The 26,101-nt window shown below is 46.4% G+C and overlaps 1 protein-coding gene across 3 annotated transcripts in view; it reads left to right on the top strand.

Annotated features, from left to right (window-relative positions):
- Positions 1–239: 239 nt before the first annotated feature.
- LOC8041526 (V-type proton ATPase 116 kDa subunit a1) overlaps positions 240–26,101 on the top strand; it is a 48,229-nt gene continuing 22,367 nt past the window's right edge. Inside the window, exons 1-9 of one of the 3 annotated variants that reach the window (XM_029980661.3) lie at positions 240–566; positions 662–740; positions 3,635–3,732; positions 4,194–4,322; positions 15,556–15,644; positions 19,780–19,906; positions 21,788–21,870; positions 21,968–22,061; positions 25,504–25,716. In XM_029980661.3, the coding sequence (XP_029836521.2) occupies positions 450–566; positions 662–740; positions 3,635–3,732; positions 4,194–4,322; positions 15,556–15,644; positions 19,780–19,906; positions 21,788–21,870; positions 21,968–22,061; positions 25,504–25,716 (1,029 nt within the window). In that variant the 5' untranslated portion in view covers positions 240–449. Of the gene's footprint in view, positions 567–661; positions 741–3,634; positions 3,733–4,193; positions 4,323–14,421; positions 14,532–15,555; positions 15,645–19,779; positions 19,907–21,787; positions 21,871–21,967; positions 22,062–25,503; positions 25,717–26,101 lie in introns of all 3 variants that reach the window. The other 2 variants (XM_029980660.3, XM_029980662.4) reach the window with 2 other exon arrangements.

The following is a 26,101-nucleotide window of genomic DNA, read 5'->3' as shown; positions in this document are numbered from 1 at the left end:
ATTCATAGCATATCCCACTGTGTCATTACCCGTTGGTAAGCGAAACTGAAACTACACAATGAACTGTGTGTAAGAATGTTAATTTTCGTTAATATAAAAAGCACAATATTTGACTTAAAATGATCATTTTGTTGTTTAAATGCGCATTGCTATTAATTATTGTATGAACATATGAAACTAGAAATTACAACCACCTCGTTTGATTTAAAGTAGTCGCCTACTAGCGCCACTACTGCAACAGTGGGGAAACACATTTCTTCGCACACAACTACAAGGTCGCGGACCGTCTCGTTTTATTTCCAGTCGTTACACCGACCGCAGCTGCCCTTTTCCGCCGCAGTTTTATTGATCGTCACCTGACTTCGCCATGTTCTGAGCTGTACGCGCCGCTCCCTGAACAGAAATATTTCTCCGAAAATCCTGCGTGAACAGGCCGAGTCCGGGACAAGATGGGGGGCCTTTTTCGCAGCGAAGAAATGACGCTTTGTCAGCTGTTCCTGCAGTCCGAAGCGGCGTATGCCTGCGTTTCCGAATTGGGAGAATTGGGCTTGGTCCAGTTCAGGGACGTGAGTATTGGAACCTTTTCTGTATCTTTGTATAAGTTCTAAAACCGGCTGCTCATTCTTTTGGGTTTAAATTGATTCTCGCGACCGTCCCTCAGCTCAACCCGGACGTCAACGCGTTCCAACGGAAGTTCGTCAACGAAGTCCGCCGTTGTGATGAAATGGAACGAAAACTTCGTGAGTCCGCTTTCATTAAAGTACTTCTAAACGCGATGATTTTTTTTTTTCGTTTGTTTTATTGCCGTCCTAGACAGCATGAGCAGAAAGGGGAAATCATGTGACATTCTCGGGTCGCCTTCTGACATTTGGCAACACACACCCCTTTCAATGCTTTGGGAAAAGACTGTGTCTACAGCACTTAGAGTTGGTCGTGGTCTACAAGGCCGTCCGACGGCACTCCACTCGCGCCTACGAGTGCCGTCCGAGAGTCGAACGGCGAGGCGTGTATCACTGGGGAGCTCGTTAACACATCCCCCCGCCTGCGTTCACGCCGCTTTGCGGCGTCAGAATTCGGCTGCTAATTACAAATCTATTAATCCATTTGCCCCCGTCGTACACGCCGCTTCGCGGCGTCCAGCCGGCAACCCAAGACCCGCCGTCCCCCATGCACCTCCGGAAAGAAAGTCTCATGCCATTTTGTTCAACGAAGTTTCGTCGACAACATTCGTTTTTTTTTTTTCTTTCAGTGTTAATCGCACAAAAAGAAATGTCGTAAATATCGCCAGATGCCTCGACAAATAAATAAATGTCAGAGAAAAAAAAAATGTAAGCCTGCACTGTGGATCGAGCCCAGGACAGCTTGCGGATGAAACGGACATCTTACCATTACGCTACGTTACCGCTTCGAAAAATGCGTTTTGACAATGTGTTTTATATGAGACTTTTCGAACGGCTCTTGAAGGTGTGAGTGGAGTACCGTCGGATGGCACTTGAACACTCTGCAAGAGTGCCGTCGGACGGTACTCTAGACATTACGTTGAGAAAGACACGCAAAACCGGAGTCTAATAATTGAAAGCAGCTGGCTTAACTGGCTCAGTCTTCAGCGTGGTTTGCACTGGCATTCTGAGTTGCCTCTCATCTACCCAGAAGACTAGGCTCTGGACGAGTGGCAATATGGGTTTCTCGGAGTTTATGGCCAATCCCAGATTTTAGTGGCAGCAAAAGTTTGCTGGGCACGGGAGCTCCAGCCAAGATGACTGGTTGTGCCTCCTGATGGCGTGTTGGTGCCCTCAAGACTTGAGCTTTGCTCAAGTGCTTCCTATCGTGTTCTCGTAAATGTTTTTTTTTTTTTTTTTTTGCTTGCATTTGTTTGACGCGTTTGAGATAGCAGTGACTGGCACAAGGTGCCGCGGAATGTTATCTGAAGCATCCAAGCACCATCACCCATCACGGTGGCCGAGGCAGATGCGCTGCATGAAGACTCACAAAGCGCTGGTCCCGGTTATCTCGTGCACGTCGGGCGGAGGCGAGTGAAACAAGCATGACTGTGAACACAAAAGGAAGCGCATTCCCGAAGCACGAGTCTCAAGAGCGGCCGTACGCTGTTGGAAGACGCAGCCAGTCATTTCGGCTAGCGCTCCCATGCCCCACAAGCATTTGCTGTCGACTGTATGTTTAAATCGAGCGGTCCCAGGTTTGATGTGCCACATCTGCGCCATACAAACCTTGCATACACCTAGAACCTGGTCGAGCTTGCACCCACCACAAAAGCACTTGGTGACGTCAGATTCAGCACTCCAGAACTAGTTAGATTCCCAAATAGGCATTTCCAAAATTCAAATAATTGTTGCCCCCCTCCACTTTCCACGGGTGGTTATCATTTTAGCTCGTTCTCGTCTCTCCCTTCTCACTTGTCCCTTTTGAAAACGGCCATTCTCAAAAATATTTCACTTTGACCCAATGCATTTAACTCTTTCCACTGCAAAAATTGTTTTTCTTTTTGGGGGGGTAGTATTAATAAATACATCAATATATTTTGTGAGTGTGCCTGCGTGCCCACGTCTGTTGGGGTTCGGGCAAGCCAGCGGGCACAGAGAGAGTGACTAAATGTCAGTGCTTCATATATTAACCAGACGACGCGGAAACCTCCTCCAACGAGGGCGACCCGCGGTACCGAAAGCGCACAAAATGTGACGTCTTTGGTCCTGGGCTTACTACTGGTCAGAGCCACTAAAAGCTTCTTTTTAGTCGAAATACAAAATATAAGTGGCGTGAACCGTTTCAATTATTCATAAAAGTAGTTTTTGTTCAGTATTTTTGATCAAAAAAGAAACGAATGCAGTTTATAAAGTACGGAAACAAGATATGACCCTTCGACTTACCCGCCACCAAGCGGTGTAAAAGGCGGCGCATACTAGAAAGGAGTAGTGGGATCAGGCACCGACACGGAAAGGTCCCGGATGTATGCGGCGGCGCTGTGCTCGTATGGGCAGGAGGATCCGACCGGCTTCGAGCGTTCCGAAGGCCTTCGGCGAGAAGCTTTGTCTTGCGGTTTGGCCGTTTCATGGTATGGCAGCGCGAAGTAGCTCCCATTCTGAACTGATCTTTACCACTGATCTTTACCCCGTGTTTGCTGTTGTTTGTGGCCAATGACGTGTCAAGCCGAATTAGTGTTTAATCGCGGAGCAAATGCAATGAGAGCCGCTCTGGTTGCCCCTCTCGCGCCGTCGACGTGGAGTGCGGCAGCCGTGAGCGCTCAATGAGCTCACTACTTCTCCTCTAGTTCGCTGTCCCTCTCAAGCAACCAAGGATGTCATGAAGGGGGTTATTTTTTGCTCGTTTTTGTGATTTTAATTTGCCTATAACTTTTAAAATAAAGGGAATTTCGTGAAAAGAAGTTTCACTAAGTTACTACGTTCAGTGCACTCAGGTTCGGTGCAAATTAAAAATTAGTAAAAAAAGTCATTGCAGGGCCCCTTTAAGCTACGCTTTTATAAGTGAATCGGAGCAACGGAATAAACCATGTGATGCCTCTCCACACCTGGAATGCGCTCCAATGGTGCTCTGGATTCTTGTCTGTGCCCTTGTTTGCCAAGTGCTTTCCTGGCTCCACAACCAATTTTTTTTTTAGGTTTTCTGGAAAAGGAAATTAAGAAGGATGGTATCCCTATGCTGGACATCGGTGACAATCCTGAGGCACCACAGCCTCGAGAAATGATTGATTTAGAGGTGAGTCTCATCTTTTATTTTGTTTGTAATCTGCACGTTTCAGGGTCCGTTGTCATTACAGTAAGACCTTCCTACATTCAAATGCAAGTGTCGCGCAGGAAGCTAAACAAAGCAAGAAAGTTCTTTCATAAACATATTATCGTCTGGCATTGTGGCATTAACCATGCAAGTTAGATTATCTTCAAAGATAGGTAGTCTTTTATCAGTCTCTGAAGTATCATGAGGGATGCACAAATAGAACTTTACACGAGCTGTAGATCACAGATACATTTGTGCAGCATTTCAGTAATGCCGTGTCCTTCTCGCGGTGAAGAACAGAGCATTATTAGAAGGCTGCCATCCACTTACTCAGGTGGCAAGACCACTTGCCTCGTGTTGGGGCGCAGTCATTTGCATGCATCTTGCCCGAGACGTTTGGAGAAATGAAGTCTACAACGTTTGCGGTGTGTGCAAACCCCCAGGCGACGTTTGAGAAGCTGGAGAATGAGTTAAAGGAGGTGAACACCAATGCAGAGGCCCTCAAGAAGACCTTTCTCGAGCTGACGGAGCTGAAGCACATCCTGCGCAAGACCCAGGCCTTCTTCGATGAGGTGCGTACGTTGGTTTGGCATCTCGGGAAGGAGGTCCGTGAAGGGGGCAACTCCGAGGCGGCATCAGAATTGGCTCTGCACCCGAGGTGACCCCTGGGTGTTGTTTGTGCCCGCCCCTTTCCTGCCCTATAGGGGCGTTTCTGAAAGTGCACGCTGTTTCCAGTTCCTGATTATCATGGGGGAAATAGCTACTCCAGAGGCGGGCACTCATTATCGGGGCAACAGATTAATTAGACATCATAGGAAGGAGTAAACATCAGTCTTCACATTATAAACATATCCAATAAAATAGTGTATATCTATTGTGACATTTTGTTTGTGAGCAGTGTCACAATCATGTACAGTATTTCTCAAAAGTTCAGAGCCCGCCACGCGTCTGGCCGGAGCAGATTGCATAGGGCACCGCTTGCTGTGTGCGAGGGTTGCAAGAGTGGGAGAGAACTTCACTCTTGCGTCGCACTTGCCTTGATACCAAAGTCGTTTATCAAGGCGAGCACGACGCAAGAGATACCCTCGAAGCCAGTGAGCTATTGTCTTGATTTCAGGAAGGGAGCAATTCGGACGATGGGGAGCGTTTGCAGCTTAATGGCAGACGCTTCGTGTGGAGATTGGGCGCAAGTGCGCATGAGCTGCATTGTTGTGTGGCGAGGAGTAAAGCGGGCGAAAAGGCGGAGACTCTTACAAATGTCACCTCCTCTCATTTCGTACTGCAAACATGGCCCATAATCTACATGACCCCGATCGATCATTTCGAAAAACTCTGCAATATAGGCTTTCTATCGAGCACCAGCGATAGCGGCACTGCTGTGCGGGACTTAGCCCGCTCCGGTCGTGCACACGACCGGACACTACCTTATGGGGTGCCGAGAAGAGCTGGAGCATTCTCAGCGATAAAAAAGTAGAAGCGATTTGTTTGACAATTGATTCAAAACTTGTGAAACGCTTATAACTTGGGTCAGTTCCCACTACCATAAAAGCAGCTGTCAGGGTGTCGATTGTGGCACCGCCATTGTCTTTAGTGCCATGCTGGTCTTTTGGGGGAGGGGAGGTAGTTGATCATGGAGCCTCTCTTCAGCAGGCTTCTAACAGATGAGATGGGACTGGCTGCCTAAAGGTGTAGTGAAGCTATTTCTTCTTTCACCTGTTTTTGTTTTTTTTTAATCTAAGATGACTTTAGAGATCTAAAATTGTTGTTACATGTGCCCCACTTTGATATAGAAGATCAGTAGATCAGACTCATGTTTGGTCCACTCTTGGACCCTGTTAACTAGCTGTGCTTGAAATCTCTAAGGTCTCGCATACAAGCTGGTTTTTGGCAACCTTGAAGAGGTCTCCCCCGCAGTTTTCACACTTTCGGTGCGGTCCAAGCACGTCCTGCTTTGCTTTTCTTATTGTCTCTTGCTCCGCCGCCACTTCACAATGCTCGCATCAGAGGCTTCACTTTGAATTCATTTTTTATATCAACAACAATTTTTAGATTTCTAGAATCCTCGGGGCACGGAGGTTAGCTTAGAGCAATAAAAATGTTTGGAAATCTGCTTTAGTGCGACCAACCAAATTAGAAAGGAAGAAAAAACAAAACACTAAGATGTAGAAGTAAAGGCAGGCATGGAGGTACTTCACCTCCTCTCTCTCTGCCTCAACACGTCTCAAGTTTCTTGTCTGATTACAGGCCTTGAGTCTTGATAATTTCTTAAACTCTTTGTCCAAACGAATCTGTCGAAGCTGGGAGCGCAAGACTATGGCTTTTGGAAGGAGGCTGTCTTGTGGTGCTCGTGTAGTGGGGGAAGCTGAGAAAACAGACAGCGGTTACTTTCACTTTGTTCACACACACGAGTAAAGTGGCAAACAAACCATGCTGTTGTGTGGTTCAGGAAGGATTAATTGACACTTTCTTAAAAATTGAATAAAAAGATTAAAAAATATTAGTGCATATATCCCCTGATTGACCCTCTTACCTAAATATAATCTGAGAGTGCACTCGGTAGTATTAAAAAGGCTGTCTCAAGACCTTGAGGTTTTTTTTTCTTACTTTGGGCTTTATTTAGCTTTTAGTTCCCACCATTTCAACCTAATTGTAAATACCCTGCACTGTTGGTGTATTTTTAATGCGCTAGCTTTACCGGTGACGCTTTGCAGAGATTTCGGTGTCACTGTTTGTAGTCTGTTGTCGTAGTGGAGATAGAAAAACCCTTCTCTCCCCGCTTGGCGTGAGGAGAGACAAATCGGGTGCTCCTGTTGGTTGTGCTGAGGGAAGAGAGGCAAGCCCTGACGACCCTTCGATGATGGCATGACGACGAGAAATAGTTTGCTAAAGATAACTTCAACACAGGTGTTTTCAAACATTATTCGTGTTATATGAAATCCCAGTTTGGCAGTGTTCTATTTGCTATGGATAATGTTGGAGGGCTTGTAAACTTCCACTGCCTTCACTTTCACTATAGCATGTCTACTTCTCGAACGCAACTCCAAGCGCAAGTTCTGTTTTTTGCCAAAACTCGTCGCCTTGCGCCCGCCTCTAGCAGGGCTCTGCCTTATTTCTCTGCGTGCGTCCTACTCTACACTGATTGCTGAACACCGACAATGCCCCCTCCCTTCACCACTCAACAACGCTGGGAAAACCTGTGCCTTTGCTTGCATCGGCCCAGGCTTTCCCGTCAACATGCAAACAAGTAAAGGCGATAGCCGTGGCACGTCTGCACAATGCAGCGAAAATGGCGTTGTATACCTGTCCTCAGGTTTGTGACGACGCCATTTTACCCGCATTTCACTTATTCGCACGTTGTGGGGAAAGAAGGCACCCCTTTTTCTTTACCTTTTATTTTGCCTGTTCTCAGTAACCAACATACTGAGTCGACATATAGCATGAAAATTACGCGTTGTCACTAAAGAGCATGCAAAAGTTTCAACTTAAGCTTTATTGTATTACAAAATGTTTTTTTTTTTTTTTTGTGGATAGCTTGATGCAGAGGAAGAAATCTAAGCCTTTTGCCAGTGTAATTTCATTCTTTGTGATAAACCACTTGATGAGCCTTTAAGTTCCCAACTTCTGTTCCAGTTGTCCTTTTTGATGCAAGACGCTAGCAATGCAAGTGTAACAAATCTCATCACTCTTCCTCGATGGTGCAGAGCCAATTGTTCCTTGCTGGGAGTGTCATACCAACTTGTAGCAGTGTGTGTTAGTAGTGCCAGGTCACCAAGAATCGGCTGTGGCTTGCCTCATCTTAAATTACATTTCAAAGAAACTCAACCTGGCTCTGTGTGGAAAACGGAAACCAGATCACTGCAATCACATTTGTTGATTCCATGGTTCCCCTAGCTGGCAGTTGGTTGAAACCAGTATAATCATAAGGCCTTAAAACCAACTGCTTCATAAACATGGCGAGTTCGCTTGTTCTAGGAGACTTGGCAGACTTTCAGCTTGTACAGGTCTGAGACAAGCATGCATGAATATATAGATATACAGGGCAGCTTTCTGTTTAGCCCCTCCACAATTTCAAGGTGTCTAGCTTGCCCTACACAACCAGGCCTTTGGTGAGATGCAGCTCTTTGTTCTTTCTATTTTTAGCTAGTGTTTCGAGATGGGAATGTAAACTCTATATGAATGCTTGTGTGCTGGAAGCACCTGGTAAGGCTATCAGCTTGTACTTTGTAGCCTTTGTTGTGCCGTAACTTCATCAAAGTAAATTATCAGGGAGGGTATTGTCAGACAGTGCAGTGCATTAGAAAATGGTTGAGGGGCTAGAGGAATGACCTGCAAACTCTACACCGTTTTTTTTTTCTTTTTCCTTTTTTTTATTTTTTGGCTGCATTTTTGGCAAATGGCTGTAACCTTTTGCAAAGTTCATACTTCAGGGCTATCTTCCAACCTCTGGACTGGTTTGCCAAAGAGGATTCAAGTGTTTGTTGCCTAGCAAAAGATGTAGGTTCTGCGGGTCAGTCCTCAGCTGAGCATTTGACTTGTATCAGAGAATCTATTGTATGCATATTGGTTCAGAGCCTTTCAGATGTTTTCAACTATCTTTCTCATTGTCCCCTGCTTCTCTTCTTTTCTGCACATTGTGTTTGTCCTGTGACTAACACTCATCTGTACGACTTTTGTGATGCTTGTGGAATTTCTGTTCCATTGCCAGCATACCCCTTTCACCACTCAAATGGTTCTTTACCATTGCTAGCATACCCCTTTCAGCACTCAAAAAAAGTGATACTCACCCTTAGACGTTAGACTGGTTACTACTAACAGGGTTGGTGCAGTGTTGGATTATGCAAAGGTTCCCCCCTGTAATCACAGTTTGAAACTCCAAATTTCTTGGAGAGGTTTGTGGAAACTTGTTTGATTTTCAGTAAGCTCTCAAGGTTGTACTCTAGGCCACCTTCTGCTTCCTGGTCTTAGAACTGAAGTTGTTGAAAACTTCAGTTTGTTGTTTATCAAACTACAGCTTGCAGTGTTCAACAATTGTTGAAAACTACTTGGTGCTTAACCAGCCAGTTGTTTGCTTTGAGGGTTTCAGCTTTAATGCATGCGCATGCAAAGGAGCTAAACTGGTTTGAAAACTGGTCGAACTGGTACCATAAGTTACCAGAGAAGATAGCCGTGTGTCATTGATGTCGTAGGCAATTTGGTTCCTTTCCCAAGTCCTCCCACTGGGTGGCGGTAATGGTTGCATGAGGCCCCAAGGGATGATACCAGAGCATTTGGTTTTCAAACCTCGCTGTAAAATTTAAAGTTAAACATCATCTGTTTCACTGGAGTGGACCTTCAACACATGTCGTCATAATCCAGTGAGCCCTGAACCAATTTTGTTTTGCAGAGAATTGTGCGCTTCATTTTCACTTGTTAGGGCACGGTTGCCATGGGAACCCGTGGCCACGAAAACCTATAATCAATATTTCTGGGTACTGTATCACCTTGTCGAAATTTAATTGCAATATAATTTTTAGTTCTGTGGCGGATGTTCACAGCTGTTTGCCATGCTCAGCAGCAGCTGTAGCAGTAATAGGAACACCTGCAAAACATCTCTGAAGTGGAGTGCAGAGTGTTCCTTCTGTACATGGTTTGTGCAGTTTGTGCTGTCACCTTTTTCATTTCAGCATCACTCGAAAACGAAGCGCAGCTTTAGGGGTGCTCCTCTTGGGCTGCTGGAGAGTGGTTTAAACTTCACATTCATGTATCAACTATACTTCATTCACCCCTTACCTGATGGTACAATGGAAGCTACGGGCTCATTAAACAAGACATGCGTCTATTTTTCGCCACATGATCAGACTCCTGGCCTCACCCACAAGCAAAAACCGGTGTCTGGTGGCGACAGTGAAGCACTTATTTGATTCAGCGAGCGCGTAGCTCCTGCTGTGCTGTCAGCCTATGGGTGAATAGAGTATAACAACCGCAATCCGTCCGGGCATTGGGTACTCACTTGGCTATGGGGTAGAAATGTTTCTGCTGGTTTGGAGAAAGTGAGGAATGTCTTGTTTGTGCAGAGGTTGGAAGGGCGCCCCCATGGGTGCCAGATTGAAATTGAGCACTTGTATTGTCATTCTGCAGCAGCAAGACACATATACCTCTGGGCTCTCTCTCTCTCCCCCCTCTTTTTCTTTCTAGACTTCCTTAGAATCCTTAGAATCCCTTCCAAAGGAGACAAGTGCCGCAGTCAAGCTCTACTCTGTATTGCCCTATGGATGATTATAGCCAATGCTATAGACCTTCAGGTCCAATCATGAACCAGTTCAAACTATGGAGTACAGTCATGTCTCATGGTAATTGGGATACTCGATCATGTAGGGTGCCCCAAACTGACCTTCCGCCATAAACGAACCAGAAAAATCTGCCTTGTGCATAGAAAGCTTGAATTTTCACCCAATGTCCATCGAGCAGGTCAGTTTTACCGCTTGAAACTTCAAGGCACAGTTTTCTTTCTGTAAAAAACGAGAGCAAAAACCTTGCCAAAGTTGACGTTAAGCGCGTTCAGAGTTATACTCCGTTTCACCTTCAGTCCGAGCGCAGCGGATGCTAGGAGCCATCCCAGCCAATCCAGCGTGGAGAGTGTCATGTGACCTTGAGCTCCCTGCGTCGCTCCGCCCAACCGGCAGGTCACGCGATTTTCTCCCGGCGCTGGATCGGCTGGGATAGCTCGTGGCGTCCACTGCGCTCGGACTGAAGGTGGAAGGGAGTATAGTGACGCTATTTAGTAGCAGTGCTTTCTTCCAATGGGCGCAGCGAGCAGACAACGTCCTTTGTTGCCTACTCGCTGCTCATATTGGGAGTTGCCACTACAAATGGTAACTGGGATGTCCGCAAACAGCCCAACCTTGACTTTGGCATGTGTTTTGCTCTCATTTTGTGCAGAAAGATCTGTGCCTTGAAGTTTCACATGGGAACACTGACCTCCTCAGTGCACATTCTGTGAAAGCTTTTGCTTTCTATGCGTAGGCGCCAATATTTCCGGCTCGTATTACAGTGGAAGGTCTGCTTGGGACACTCTATATGCAAAGGTTTTGGGGACGAATTGGGTAAATACTTGCATTTTTGTCTCGTTGTTGTGGACAACTCACATTATGAATAGTTTTGGTGGGAACGGCGGTTTTCCTATAAATGAGGCATTACTGTATATTGCTACGATGTGATACACCTGTCTGAGGAGAAATAACTCCAGTTTCTAACTCGAGATTGAACGTAACAGCCCACAGCCTTGGTGATGCATCCTAGGGTGAGGCAAAGTACAAAAACTTTTTCTGGTGTCTTTTTTTTTTCTTTTTTCTTTTTTTTCTTTTTTTCTTTTAATTTCTTAGCCTTTCCTTGCGAGAAGAGATTTAAACCATTTCTTTTTTATGCTTGTGGTATTTTCATTAGGACTGAGGTTCTCGTGGTATTTCCATCAACCTGTTGTCATTCACATCGCAACTCCTGCACTAGCCCTGCACTTAACCTGCCCCTTTTTTTTCTTTTTACAATTTGATTTGTTGCGGAGTATTTGTAGAATGCGCAAGTCGTGTGTTAGCTTAGTTTTCTTATAATTTTCTGCAGTGCAAGCAGCGACATGGTGGCTTGGGCTTTAGGATGAGAATTAGGTTGGAAAGAGTAATGAAAACTAGATAACTTAAATTTTACTTTAACTGTCTGCCTTAGAAAAGGAAATCGCGTTTTAAAAACAGTCTTCCCAAAGAGTGTTTTAGCCGTACCACTTCCGCTTTTCTCCTCACAGTGCAGGTTACTTCACTGTGCTGTTGCTGATATTTCTGCTTCCTTTCCCTTCTATGCACACTGTGAAGCCTTTTTTCCGTTCCGCTTTCACTTTTTTGTTTGCTTTCTTGTTTTCCTTGCGGCAGAAACTCCTTTTTCCTCGTAGAAACCTCTCCTATTCTCCTTGTCTCGCTTTCCACCCAAGGGCAGTTCCCACCAGAAAATGTTGGACGAAAGATGAACTCGGTAATTTGTACCTGAATTGGACTTAACTTTCTCTGGGCAAAACTGTGCTAAAATCTCTCAAGATGTACAAATTAGAAAAGAAAATTTGTTTAGGGGGATGAAAAAATACTTGCCCATATTTATGCCTAGTCTTTGTTGCACTGGTGTGGCACTGGTCTTTACATGTCCTGACAATGCAAGGCCTGCATTCAACTCCTGGCTTCTGCAACTGCCACAGTCCTAGCAAACCAGATTGTTTTTCTTAAGTTTTATGCTAGTATTTGGAAAGTTTTTAGCAGAAACAATGTTGGCTGTTGTACTCTTGCTCCATGGCAGCCTGAAGGTCTTGTAGTCTTATAGACGATATCAGGTGTGGCATTGGAATGTTTTATTCATTGCCAGTCAAGGCACAAATGTTGTTCAGAGTCACGTCCTCCTGACAAAAAATATTATGAGGAGCGTGAAGGCCTTGCATTCTAAGGAAAAGCCACCCTCCTTTCCAACACTTACTTCTTTGCGCCACTCGGAACAAAAGACCTCATCGTAAGCCTCCTCGTGGGACCAAATTGTTGGGTCAATAATTAATCATTTGCTTTAAAGTGCGAGGTAAGATTCTCTGGGTCTTTAAAGGGGCACTGACACCCCAAAGGTCGTATTTATTTTTATTGTCTAAAACGATGCAAGTTGCAGTCATAGACACTCAAAAAAAAAACCGCATCGCGAAAAAAAATTTTCCCCCGCGCGCCTTTTTATTTTTGGCGTTTGATTTTCCCGCCTCTCGCCTCCTCGCTTCTTTTGATCGGTGACGTCAAGAATCATGAAATTTAGAACCTTTGTAGGCGACATCTCTATAACATTTAATTACGGCAATCCTAAAACATGTTTTTTAACGCAATTGCGAACGCACTACGGCCCTTCTTTTTGAAATACCAAAAATCGGGAGTTTGTTGTGGTGCCGTCTCCTGGATTTGTATCCTCCAACGGAAAACAGGCGATACCGCTCAAAACCGGTCCGCCGGAACGCCGCCGCTTGCTCCTTTCCCCCTCGCTTTGGGTCGCCATGGCAACAGCAGGGAGTGGTGAAAGAAAGGGGACTCTCAGGTCTCCGCAATTTTTGACGTCAAGGCACCAGCGCCGATTGCGCGGGAACTTCGAATTCGGCATTTGGAAATTGTTTTTTTACTTCACGAATACTGAATTTCCAAATTTCAAATTTTGAGGGTAATGTCCCGGCATCGTTTTCAGTCGTTTCGGATAATAAAAAAAAATATGATTTTGACGTGTCAGTGCCCCTTTAAAGGAGGACTGACACCCCAAACGGCATATATTTTTTTTTGTTGTCTGAAACGATGCAAATTGCAGTCATAGACACGCAAAAGAAATAACCACAACGCAAATAAATAGTTCCCTATGCGCATGCACACTTTTTTTATTTTTGCCACTTTTCTCTCCCGTTCCTCATCTCCTCGCCTTTGATTCGTGATGTCAAATATTATGAGATTTGGAAGCTTTGTAAGCGATATTTTTATAACATTCAATAACGGCAATCGTAAAACATGTTTTTTAACGTAACTGCAAACACACTACTGCCCTTTCTGAAATACTGCAAATCGGAATCCAATGTGATGTCGCCTTCTGGCTTTTTCTCCTCCCTCGGAAAACATGGCGGCGCTCGACGCATGTAGCAGAGGATGATCGGTGAGTCGGGAAATCTGACGGAGTGGTCTTTTTTAGGCGCCCGACGACCTCTCAGGCTTCAAAAAGAAAATCGTCAAACGATCAAAACAACTGGGTTTGATATGTCTATCATAGTTCTGGTTGTCACTCCGCCAGGGCATCCTTTCACGCAGAACCGGCGTGATGTGGTCCGTCAGGTCGCTCACAAAAGTCCAGTGCGCATTCTCTTCAACCTCACACCGTTTCAAAGAATTTGAAATAGCTGAAAGGGCGCTGAAAAGAACTTCAGACTCGGAAGTTAAGCATTGTCTGCTCGCAGCGATAGGCGGCACATGAGGAGGAGACAGATTCTTTGCGGGATGCCGACGAACATGACACTTCGGGTGGCGGCGGTTTGGAGGCGTCGAAGAGACAAGACGGCCCAATATTTGACGTCGCTGCACTGGCGCGGATTGCGCGGGAAGTTCAAATTCGGCATTTGCACCTTGTTTTTTACTTCACAAATACTGAATTCCCAAGTTTCGAACTTAGAAGGTAATGACCAGGCATAATTTTCAATGAATCCAGATAATAAAAAAAAAAAATGATTTGACATGTCAGTGCCCCTTTAAAACACTCCAAGCAGAGTGCTTAGACAACAGCACCTAGATGCTGACAAGGCCTACTTACTTTCTCCCATGACGTCACGCAAAGTCCGACAACGGGCAACACGACCGTTGATGCGTTCCCTCTGCTGCAACGCTTGTTATCATGATTCCATGACACACGGCATTACGTTTAGTACTTTGTAGAGGAAACAAGGGAACTGCGCAAAGCATCTAGGTGGCGTTGGCTTTGAGCCAAGTCTTCTCTGAATCTCGATGCACGCTCGTGGGAGGCGACTTGACGATGAGGAGGCTTCTGTTCCGGGTTGGTGCCAAGAGAAGGTGTTGCCCCTCCCCTTCCCATTCCCCTCCTTCCAAGAGAGAGACACGGCCGGGGGAGTACAGCGGCTGGGAACAACCCTCTGTTCACCAGGTTGAATTTCATCACCGTGCACAGATGCACGACCCGAGCGCCCAGGAAGAGCACGTGATGCTGCTGGGAGAAGAAGGGCTCAGGGCGGGAGGCCAGGCCCTCAAGCTGGGGTGAGCGCGGAGCCCCGCAGAGGGGGAAGGGGGGGAAAGGACGTGCCAATTTGGGTCGAGTGCGGCAGTGCCACGTGTTGCCACGACGGTTGCCTCGTACTCTCGCAACGGTCCGAACAGACTGCTTCTCGGAAGCTAGGGCAGACTGTGGCGAACCGAGAACGAGATGAGCCTCGGTCTCGTCTGCGGCGGTCTTACCAAGACCGCTGGCACTGCTGTGTGGTTGTATCGGCTTCCACAAGCTGTTTTCCTCGTTTGCCAGACTTCCAAGTGGTCTCGGCGACGACCACTGCACAGGAGACCAAGGCTCGGTCCGTTTTCGTCAAGCTGACCTATGGTTCGGGGTGTCGAGACTTAAATCTCTACCCTCGTTGCATCGGCTCATTCTGGTCTTCAGCAGAACCTCGAGAAGTAATTTTGTTCCGAACGTCGCCCCCGAGCTACCGTTTGGGCATCATTGTTTTCTTTTTTCTATTTTCGAGAGTGTCTGGTTTGCGTATAGGTCAGCTACGTGCATCTTGCTGATTCAAATGCTTGTATGGCTTTTGAGTTGCAATCAAATGCTTGTATGGCTTTTGAGTTTCAACCCAAATGCATCAGAGGCTTTGGTCAAACTAACGGGTGCTGCGCCCCGGGTTGCATCAAAATGCCTCTGCATCGGTGCTCTTGGGTAGTCTGGTTGTATGTGGTGTATGCACCGGCGGTAGGTGTTGAAAGCACGTCGCCCGACATGGCAGGATGCCTTGCCTTTGGCTCGTGTCCTGCCTTCCTTTGATGCAGCGGCGCTTGCGTAAGCACCCTCGGCATATTCCCCTTTTCGCTTGCACCCCTCCTCCTCTTTTGTGTTTCTTGGTGCTTTCCCCGAGCAGACGACATCTCCTACTAAACTAACCCATGTTGCATGGCCTCGGGTGGCTCGAACTTCAGTTCCCTCCCATGTACACATTTTTTTTTGTTCCCCTCCAAGCCTGGTCTTCCCGTGACGGTCATTCTGATTTTTAATTCCCTCCCCGACGCCTCGTAGCAAGAGCATGCTCGGACTGCGGACCTTGAGCACATGCATCTCCATTTGGTGCCTAGCGAAATGACGGCCTCTTCGTCCATGCAGCTCGGGTATGTGCCTCAGCGAAAGCGTCCGGGCCGTTTCGGGACGGACAGACGGTCATGCGGTCGTGCGCTAAAAGAATGTGGACAACGACCTTAAATTTTGGGTTGCTTGAACCGTCGGCGGTTTGAGGCCGGGGTGGGAAGCTCCTTAAATCAATTACCAAGGACGACTTACTCAACTTTTGCGACAATTTCTTCTAGAATTAGCTCATGTCTAAAGAAAGCGTATTTGCTCCCGAGAAACTTGTCAGATGGGAAAATGTGAAGTTTCCTTTCTAGCTTTCGTCGGTGCCGTCTACTGCACCAACTTACAATTGTCGGGCTTTTCCTCGTCACCTAGGATGTCTCCCGCTATAATTTGCCCAAGGCCAAGAATATGACCTAACCTTTTATACATATCTGTATCTGAGAGTGTATTGCAGTGGACCGTGCCGCTTTTAGCGATTTGAGGCTTCGGTGTCCTCAATGCTGTTACGGCATCCGTGACCTCTTGCAAGAGACTGGGTTCGGTTGGGAACCCAGTGCCCTTTCCCTAGGGCCTCTAGTGGGCAAGTGTGTCATAGGTTGCAATGCGCATGTTTGGTGTTGGCGTAACTTCGAGAATTTGCATGCGCATGTGGGATATTGCAAGCATGCTAGCCGTTTGCTAATGCTCATTTTCCTAACTGCCCACATGGCTGACATTTGAAAGAAGTGTCTATTCAGTTTACTTTGAGGAGAAGGTTTCTACAATGTCCAAACAAAATTTGACCTTTAAAGTATACCATTAGAAGGTCATGAGCCCTGCCACGCTCCTTAGATGCCCCTGGTCTGGAAATATCTCCCTCATGTTGTGGGGGAGTTTCTCTTGAGGACAAACAGATGTCAATTTCACTCTACAAAAGAACCTTTCGGATGAGGCAAAGTGCCTAGATCAATGTCCACAGTTTGCCTGAAGCTTTTCCCTTTGCACTCAAAAGGGTTTTGCAGCTTTTCTAGCATTTCAAGGGGCAGTGTTGATAGCTAACATATATGCCAGAGTCTCCAGGAACAAGTCTGAGGCACAGGTGCACGCGAGGCTGCTGTCGGAAGATGCCACACAAAGGTGGCTTTGCGTAATAATCCTTACAAGCAGCCACATAACAATCCTTACAAGCAGCCGCAACAAGTGGGAATGAAAGGCTATTGAAGCCACCTAGCGCAGTGGTTCTCAACCATTGATTTTTGCAGAACCCTCGTGGATCCGTCAAGATGATGGAAGTAAGGAGAGGGGAAAGGTATAGGTTAAATATAATGATGATATAACTAAGGGCTAATGTGAAGTAGACTTCTCTTGTAGACATACACACAATAAAACTTGTACAAAAATGAAAAAATTTCTTCTCGATCTGAAAACATACAGTTTTTATCGCTGGGCTTGACTGATGAGGCAGGGCTTTGCGGACCTCCATTTGAGAACCACTGACCTAGCGCAATAACCTGTAACTAATGTTATATATTTCTTTCTTTTAATCCAGTTGCACGATGTGTGCAAACTGCTGTACATCAGTGCTAGAAAATGGTTGTCCCATTTTTTTTTTTTTAGGCTAACTAGTTTTGTGCAAGTTTCTTAATCCCCAGCCATCCTTTTGAGCATCAGTTACGAGGGCAGATAGTGATAGTTTCTAGTCTAGAGACATCTAAGGACCGTGGTTCTGCTCGTGGGTAGTTATGAAAAGGCTGTGCTCACCGAGAGTAATTAACTTTTTTCTTTATGTGGCCTTGTTTGCATGTGTTTCATTTTCAAATTATGCCATTAAACAGTGAAGTTGTACTATTCAAGAATGTTGGTGGCTTTTAAACAATTCGAAAGAGGAGACTTGGAGAACGACACAGACGGGTTCAGAACCCTATGTCTCCTCTTTCTTATTGTTTTAACAGTGAAGGTTGAGTATTTAACTCTATAGTATTGAGATCTTAATAAATCTAAATAAAAAGTTTTACAGACCTTTTAAGCAAAAACACAACAGTGGTCATGCAGAAAAGAAAATCTTGTTCATCTGTACAATTTGTACACATATGTTACAGGCTTCCTACAATGTTATGCAATTATCTGGATACATTTAAGGTGATACGTTGCTCATACACATCATCTAAAACATTATACCTAAAAAAAAGGAATCGTTTTTCTTTTTAAGTTGGTATTGTATTATCAGTGAAGGTATGCATGTGTCTTCCTTGCAAGAAAACCTTTCCTTTCACCCTTCGTTACGTGATGCCTGAGAAAAAGTGCACAATTACCCCATTGCATACAGTAAAGAAGAGGCGCTTTTCCGCCTTGAACTTGTGGTCTAGGATCTGTTATGGGAAATGGACCTTTTTCACGTAACGACTGCCGTCTGCAGAGTTGTCTTCAAACTACAAATAAAGGGCAGCCCAACTTGCCTCCGCCCGTCAGAATACTGTGCTTTTGTATCGTCGTTGCCTTCTATGACCGAAACTACCGTATAATCAAACAGGAATTGCAAAAAAAGACAAAATACGTGCAAAGATAGGTGCTGAATACGTTGGTCGTCCGGAACTTTGCCCTGCAAAAATGGCAACAGTGGAAAGCAAGGCCGTGAGAGGGGCTGTACGCACGCGCAGAAGCCTACTGGAAAAAGGTCCTTTGCCAGCGAAAAGTGTGGCGCTGGTGGCATAAAACGTCCGATTTGCACGTTTCCTCGGGTATGCAACGTGCAATATGGGGCTAAATATGCTCACCCGACATGCATTGCTATAGGCTCCTTGCATTGACGTCACATCGCAGACATTTGCACACCAAGTAAAAGGAGGAGAGGGAAGCTGCTTTTGTAAGAATTTTGAGTGACGGGTTAATCTTCTATAATCTTCTGGGAGGAGAATAGCGACGCCTGTGCAAATCCGGAAGGCACAAAGGAGGGTCCTGATAAGAGGGGAGCTCCTTCTCCCCCTCTTCTCTGGAGGGTATCGGAAAGGACGTCATGTGCAAGGAGCCTATAGTCGGATACCAGTTAAAAATGTGCCATAAGCTCAACCTCCTGCACAAGTTCACGAGGCCCCTCCCGCAATCTTACCGAAGGTAGTTTGCATTGGAAGCAGAGCTTCTGGCATATTGCGAACTCGTACACAGCTATGGCAGGCACTGCCCTAGTGGAATGCCACTTCTTCGTTGTGTGGGGCCCACGTGGATCCAACATTGTGTGCTTCTTATGCGGAAATGACGGTGCTGCAGAGAGGGAAGAATGTTGGGGGCCACCGGACAAAGGCTTACCGCACACAAGCCCACCAATACTTGATTCTTCTAAGGACTCGGACAAAAGACTGGCAGGCCGAAGTGCAGGAGGTAGTTATATACCACAGGCTCAAGAAGCCCCAATGATGGGGAAGAGGCCCACATTATCTGACCAATCGATAAGGCAAACTTTTTGTCTCTTTGACTTTGACTGGTCTCCTCGTAAATGCCGTCGGACATAAATTGTGCAAGCTGCGACTTTTCATTGGAGCACTATTCTAATGGCACTGCTGATATGCATTTTCGGCTTTCTAGTGCCTTGTGGCTATCGTCCCTGTTTGCTGTCTTACGAGTGGAGGTTAGCGAGTCAACCGTGGTGCAACTATTAAAATGTAAATACTAGTTTTTTTTTGTGTGTGTGTTAATCGAGATGTTTCAGTACCTTGGAAGAAAGGTGTATAGGCGCAATGGCAAAGCGTAAACAGTGTTCATTAGCCCCTACCTTGTGGAGATGCCAGTTCTGAACCAGCAGCTCAGATGCAGTGTGCTTGGTTTATTCCATTCTGTGCTACACAACGGCATGGTTGTTGGGGAATCTGCCGCCGTTCCAGCTTTCTATCAAGTTTTATTGTGATTGTACTATACGAAGATGGGCCTTACATAGTTACGCCGCCTATACTTTTTGAATTACGAAAACCTATATTCGGAGCTTGTGTTCACATCTATTAAGGCCAATAACGTTTCACTTAGCTTTCGTTCGGACACACGAGGAAAAAAAAAAAGTGAGCCTTTGCTCAAGTTCGCGAGAGAAGTGGTCAGCCTTTGTCCGGCAAGTTTTTCTACGGCAACACCGCGTTGGCCGTGAGTGTAACCTTGCCTGTTGCGGGAGCAGTAAGCGCGAACGACGTGTGCGTGCCGTGCGGTGGCCAGGTTTGTGGCCGGCGTGGTCCTGCGGGAGCGCCTGCCCTCATTCGAGCGCATGCTGTGGCGCGTCTGCCGGGGCAACGTGTTCCTCCGCCAGGCTGCCATCGAGACGCCCCTCGAGGACCCCGTCACGGTAAGCGGCGATTGTGCGCTTTCTTCTCTTCGCTGTTTGTGACTGCTCCTCACTTTTGGTGTTCATTCTCGCCGCCTCCACTTCCATGCAGCACACGAGAGCATTTAGACGGTCCCTGTCAAACATTAAGATTGAGTCTCAGGCAAGTTGGTAAAGCATGCTGTTAAAAGACGTAAGGTGCAAAAGGAGCGACCATGAACAGTAAGGAAGGCATCATAGCAACATGTTCCTTTTAAAAGGTTAAAAGCGCAAACTGAAACACGGATGAAATAAACGCTTGCACGTTTCTTTTTTGCTGTTATTTAAAGATGAGGAGTCTGTTCAGTCTAGATGGCTACCATAGTCTGTGACAGGTTAAGGATGCAGTAGAAGTCCCTCCAGCAGGCATTCAATCGTTGCCTTCTGTAATGCTTTGGTGTGTTCACAAGGTGCTGACGTGTAGTTCGAAGAAAGCTCACACTGGGGAGGTGGAGCTTTTACTGCATCTTTAAGGGGGGGACACCACCCAGAAAAAATTTGTGCCAAAAAAAGTTGATTTTGAAGATAGTTGGGTATATTAACATCCATCAACATCTAGAGAATATTCACAATAAGTTTTGTTTGTTTACACAGCACAGTTATTTTATTGCAAATTTTTTTCTGTCCACCAATGCTGAAGAAAAGGTAAGAGGTTCGAGCATTTTGATTGTGTTTTTCACCGTTCCACTTTTTGACATAAAAATCACTTTAGGAAAGCTATCGTTTGGTAAAGGGACAACAAGAAAGGCTCACTCATTCTTTTTAAGGGAAATTTAATGGGCAGTGTAGCTGTGACATTGGTTTTTAGTTTGTGGAAGAAGAAGAAAATAAATGGTGCTATGGAGAATTTGGCAGCCTTGAAATGGCGCTACTTTGTGGATGTCTGTCAAGTTTTTGTCGACAAGTTAAAAGGCAAGAAATTTATTAGATTTTTTAGCGTGATGTTAGCATACAATTAATTACTTTCTGGAAACTGTTTTCACAGCTGCACTCTTTAGGCATTCTGCTGCATATCAAGTGAAGAAAAATGTTTATCACATTAGTTTTCTAACAAAAGTTTTCCTAAACAATGTCAGTGTGTTCCTGATAAAAACCACTATAATTTCTTTCACATTTCATGTACACCGATTAAACTTTGCACTGCATTCTGCCTCGTAACTGCCAGTATATACCATAAATTTGATTCATATTAAGCCGAAGGTTCAAAAGTTTACCCTTTTAGGTAGTGTCCTCCGTTAACCTATTGCTGACCATGAAGATGGATAACCTAGGATTCCCTGATTGCGGTCAGAGAAAACTGGCTCTTGTATGGATTACGCCATTTTTGTTTTTTAAGTAACATGCGCAAGCTGAAATTCCAACGATTGAGACTAACTATTCGAAGCCTCTGCAAATTCAATACAAAAAGATTTTGACCACTTACGATCTGATGCAAGCATAGCAGGTGTACTAGGCCAATAGTGTGCTTGAAAAATGGCTAAGAATGCCTTAAAAGTTTTTATTAATTTTGTCCAGTCCTTTATTTTATACTTTGTGCTACTTTCAGGTGAAAGTGTTCTTTATGTGCTCGTGCATATATTGGTTTGTTTGTGTATTTATGCTTCTCACCTTTTAGAAAGATACCATGGTAACACAACTCCGTGAGAGTAACATTTTGGATTTATTCTGCGAGCTCGAACTGTGCAGGGCATTGTCCATTTGCTCTTTATAACAAACTGTTTCCATACGCGATATTGGGTTCAATACCACATTGCAGCAAAACATTTTGCGGAGCTTTAATTGACCCAATCTTCTAGGTAGATGATTGCAGGGTGGATTTGTCGCTTGTAACGACTGCAAACTCGTCTGGCGTGACTCTTTCAGGGTGATCAGGTGTACAAGACCGTCTTCATCATCTTCTTCCAAGGAGAACAGCTGAAGACCAGGGTCAAGAAAATTTGCGAGGGGTGAGTCCCGTCACTGTCTCAGCGAATGCGACTTTTGAAGGAGGAAAGAGACTGTCGAGAGAAAGGGTTCATGTGACGCTTTCTGTGTACCCCTCAGATTTCGGGCCACCTTGTACCCGTGCCCCGAGACTCCCGCTGACCGCCGAGAAATGTCCATCGGAGTGATGACGAGGATTGAAGATCTCAATACGGTGGGTAGCCACGACCATGACGCCGTTGTATGAGGTTGTTGTATGTTGTATGAGGGGGAGGGAAGCCCCAGAAAAATTGAAGATTTTGGGGTGGGGGGAGCTTATTTAAGGGGAGACACTGGCGTAATTATTAACTTTTGAACTCCTCGTCCGATTTTAACGAAATTTGGAGAGTGCATTTATGAGCAGATGCAGGGGCACTGTGCAAACTTTGACTTCTATAGGAAAATTATGTAAAAAGTTACATATTTGTGTATGAGGCTGTGGCACCTTTCCTTAGGAAATCTATCGTATGAAAATGAAATGTTAAACCACTGTTTTTATTGCTTGGATATGAAGTAGAGGGTATGTGGCTTTGGGCTATCTAATTTGTATGATTAAAATGTAAATATTTCGAAGAGAAATTCTGTCTCCAAAAATGATATGCACTTTCTTTGAATGCCATTTTGCCAAAATGTCACTTTTTCTCAGTGATGACTTTAACTTAAAACAAAATGAAGTAGATAGCCCAATTCCCCAGTAAATTTTAGTTCAGAAACACTTTGAACGAGGCACCTGGATATGTTTACCATCAAACGATAGATTCCTTGCTACAAAGTTTGCAGCAAAAAAGTGAAACTGAGAAAAACGCATTCAAACATTGAGCACCTTTACTTTATTAGTTTGGCCCAGTCTGTGTCCACTAAAAGGCGCCGGCAGAGTAGGTCTCCCCTTCGGCTGCCTGGTCCCTCTGTGCCTTGGCGATTGCTGCCAGCTTCCTTTGCTTATGGGCCACTTTCGAAGAGTTGAGGGCCTTCTGCTTCGCCTTGGAGACCTTGGCTTGGAGGGCCTTGTCAGCGTGCTGAACCTGGTGGCTTCCGGGCTCGATTCCCATTTCATGAAGGGCCCTCTCAAAGCCCTTGGGGCCCAGGTTGAATTCCAGGACGGCAAGAGCCACGGCAGTTTCCACAGTTCTTCGAGAGGCGAAATCCGTCTTGGGACACCGCCTCCACACCAGAGCATTGAACGACTCGTTGTTGTTCTGCGTTCCCATCCTAGCACACCTCTCGAGTAGGTCCCGCCTTGAGAGCCTATTGTAGAGGGGCACCAACTCCTTTGCGATGTCTCTGGAGAAGGCAGGGCGGTGTGGCTGTGGCTTCGTCGGCTCTCCTGCTGCCTCCAGCGCTTTCTGGCGATTGAAGTGACACCAGGAATGTTCTCCATGAGGGCAGGCCTGATGCCGGGGCTCTTCATCGGTGGAGTAGCTGTGGAGGAGGCTGGCAAACACTGCCTTCTGCATGGCTGGAACGTCTGGGGCACTGGTCTTCAGCGCAGATGCATAGTAGCTGGTCAATTTCTTCATGACAAGGTTCGTTAGTTTGCCCCTTCCACCGAGACCTTTTTTTGTTTTCTTTAGGGCCTCCATGCCAGCATACATTCTTTTGGCGACGTGGTTCACACAGTCTTCTTTCCTCATGCCCTTGTCGTAAAGATCAAGTCCCGCAACATGGTTGAAGGCTTTACTGTCCCCGTCGCACAGCACTGTCACATACTGCAGGTTGTGGAGTTGGACGGACCGACGGAAGATCTCGTCTGCTGCTTGCAGCTCCATCGCATTTGCAGACCCAGCAAAATTCTTCTGGCATACTGCCCTGTGATTTTCGGCCCAGTCTTCATGGCTGTCAGATCCCTGCGCAGGTCCAAGGCTACATCCATGGCAATAATTGCTCTGGACAGAATAGTCCAAAACTAGTCCAGTCTCAAGCTCGATGGCAACTCCAACACCAAAGTGTGAAGTGTGCCCACGCTTATGCCAAGTGCCATCGTATGTCACACAAACGTCCATCAAATCGCCGCTATCTGACTCGCGTGTTTCTCGTACAGCTTCTGCTGCCTTGCTCATTACGTTGCTGGCTGCTCTCACTGAGGCGTCGTGGACCTTTTCTCCCAGATCTTGATAAGATCGGAGATGCATGGGCGAAGGAGCATTGATACCGGCAAAAAAGTTCGTAAGCTTCGTGTATCCAATTCCACATTCACGAGACGCAAGAGAAATCCGTGCTGCCAATTCATTCTGCCGCGAGTGTCCGATGGTCGACGAGTGCGGCGTCCGAGCAACGTCCCCGCAGTCTGGGCAGACGACGACGAATTGCGCCTGAACTCCCTTGCCACTCTCGCTTAGCTGAAGGTCTGATCCACGGCACACTGGGCACAGAAGAGCGGACACCAGTGTCTCGATGGCAGATAAAGCAACCAGACGATAACCTTCGGTTGGGGCACCGTCGGGAGCAGCGGGAGCGTCCGTGGGATCCGCAGCGGGATCGCTCTCTTGCAGTAGCGAGATCTTGCGCTCTATCGCCGTGAGCTCCTCCACAACCTCATAATCTTCAGGAAGAGACGAAGAAACGTCGGCTGGTTGTTCAGAGGTCAGGTCCTGAAGCGACGAACCGGGAGATGGTGACGCGCTCGGGAGCGAAGCAGCTGACGCGTCCGACGTGGTTCCGTTAGGGTTAGCGCATCGTACGCGTCCACCTGACGAGCCTCTTGGTTTCACAGAACGGCGGCGAGCTCCAAAGGCTTGGAGGGAATGCCGTTTAACGGCCGGCATCGCGGCGACGAGACCGTAGATAAAACGATAAAACTGTGAGAAATATATAACGAGCAAGCAAAAGAAGCGAACGTTCGGCCGAAGCAACGAGACGAAACAACAATTCGGGCGAGCGGATCACGTGGGGTGTCACGGACCAATCCCGGCTTGAGTTTCGTTTTTAAGCCAATTATTGCCGACAACTAGAGGGCTCTGGCTTTGTTCATGCTTACTCTCGAACGAAGTTTACTATCGTCATAAAAGCCCGAAGAAGCGACGCTTCCAACGAGGGTATCAACATCGCGGTAGGCCAAATGGGCGCGGAGCGGTCGGCATTTGAAAATGGCGAATATTGTCAACCGATCGCTCGACGGAACGACTCGGGGATAGGAGGCGCGTCGCCGACCTGTCGAAAATCTTTTATATCTGCTTAAATACTCGACGTACGGGCATGAAATTTTATGGAAGGGTGCATTATTAGTTTCTGAAATCAGATATAACAAATTTGAAAAATGCACTTTTTAAAAAAAAAATCGGGAATTGGAGCCCGTGTCCCCCCTTAAACAATTAAAAAAGTTGTTTTAAATGAGCTCTCTGAAAGCACAGTAATTTTTTTCATTTCACTGTCGCTTCAAGGGCAAGGACAGTAAAGAAAATTCAGGAGCTTGGGGTACACGTGAAGTTCCCTAGAGGGTATTCCGGGGAATCTCTAGTGAACCCAGCTTGAGGCCCACACTCTATATGCGCTTGCTCTTTTTTCCCAACGTCTCACGTCGACGTTTCCTGACCGTCAAAAAGAGCAAGCACGCGCTTGCTCGTTTTTCCTCAATGTCTCGCGGCGGGCGGCTTGTGAGCGGCGTGGGTGTGGCAACACAGGTGCTGGGCCAGACCCAGGACCACCGTCACCGGGTGCTGGTGGCTGCGGCCAAGAACATCAAGAACTGGTTTGTGAAGGTGCGCAAGATCAAGGCCATCTACCACACCCTGAACCTGCTCAACCTGGACGTCACCCAGAAGTGCCTCATCGCAGAGTGCTGGTGCGCAGTCTCGGATCTCGAGAAGATCCAGCTCGCACTGCGCAGGGGCACCGTGAGTGGCCTCTCAGCCTCCTTTGAGTTGGGCTTTTGTCCTTTAAGAGGAGGGCACTTGATCATATTAAACGCAAATAGCTCCGAGGGAAGACAAGGACAGGAAGGTGGGATCAGCTCTGCGCTTGCGATTAGGGCCAGCTCTTACAGTACATGAAAAATATCTTCCCTGCATTGGTTTCTGTCAGCTTCCTGAGCCTTAGTCGCAATGTCTCGAATCGTCTTCAGCATCTGCATGCCTATACGTGCAGCAAGGGGGATGGGGGGTCAACCAACAGTAGAGTCTACTTGCAGTCACGGTATCCAGCAGCCTTAGCTGTAAAATTCAGTGCAGAATGATATGCTTACCATTAAGTGCCGACCCCACTGCTTCGGACCGACGGCCT

Source organism: Ixodes scapularis, unplaced genomic scaffold (assembly GCF_016920785.2).
Source record: "Ixodes scapularis isolate PalLabHiFi unplaced genomic scaffold, ASM1692078v2 PGA_scaffold0__279_contigs__length_252992795, whole genome shotgun sequence".
In the NCBI taxonomy this organism is placed as follows: domain Eukaryota; kingdom Metazoa; phylum Arthropoda; class Arachnida; order Ixodida; family Ixodidae; genus Ixodes; species Ixodes scapularis.
This window is presented reverse-complemented; position numbering and strand designations above follow the sequence as displayed.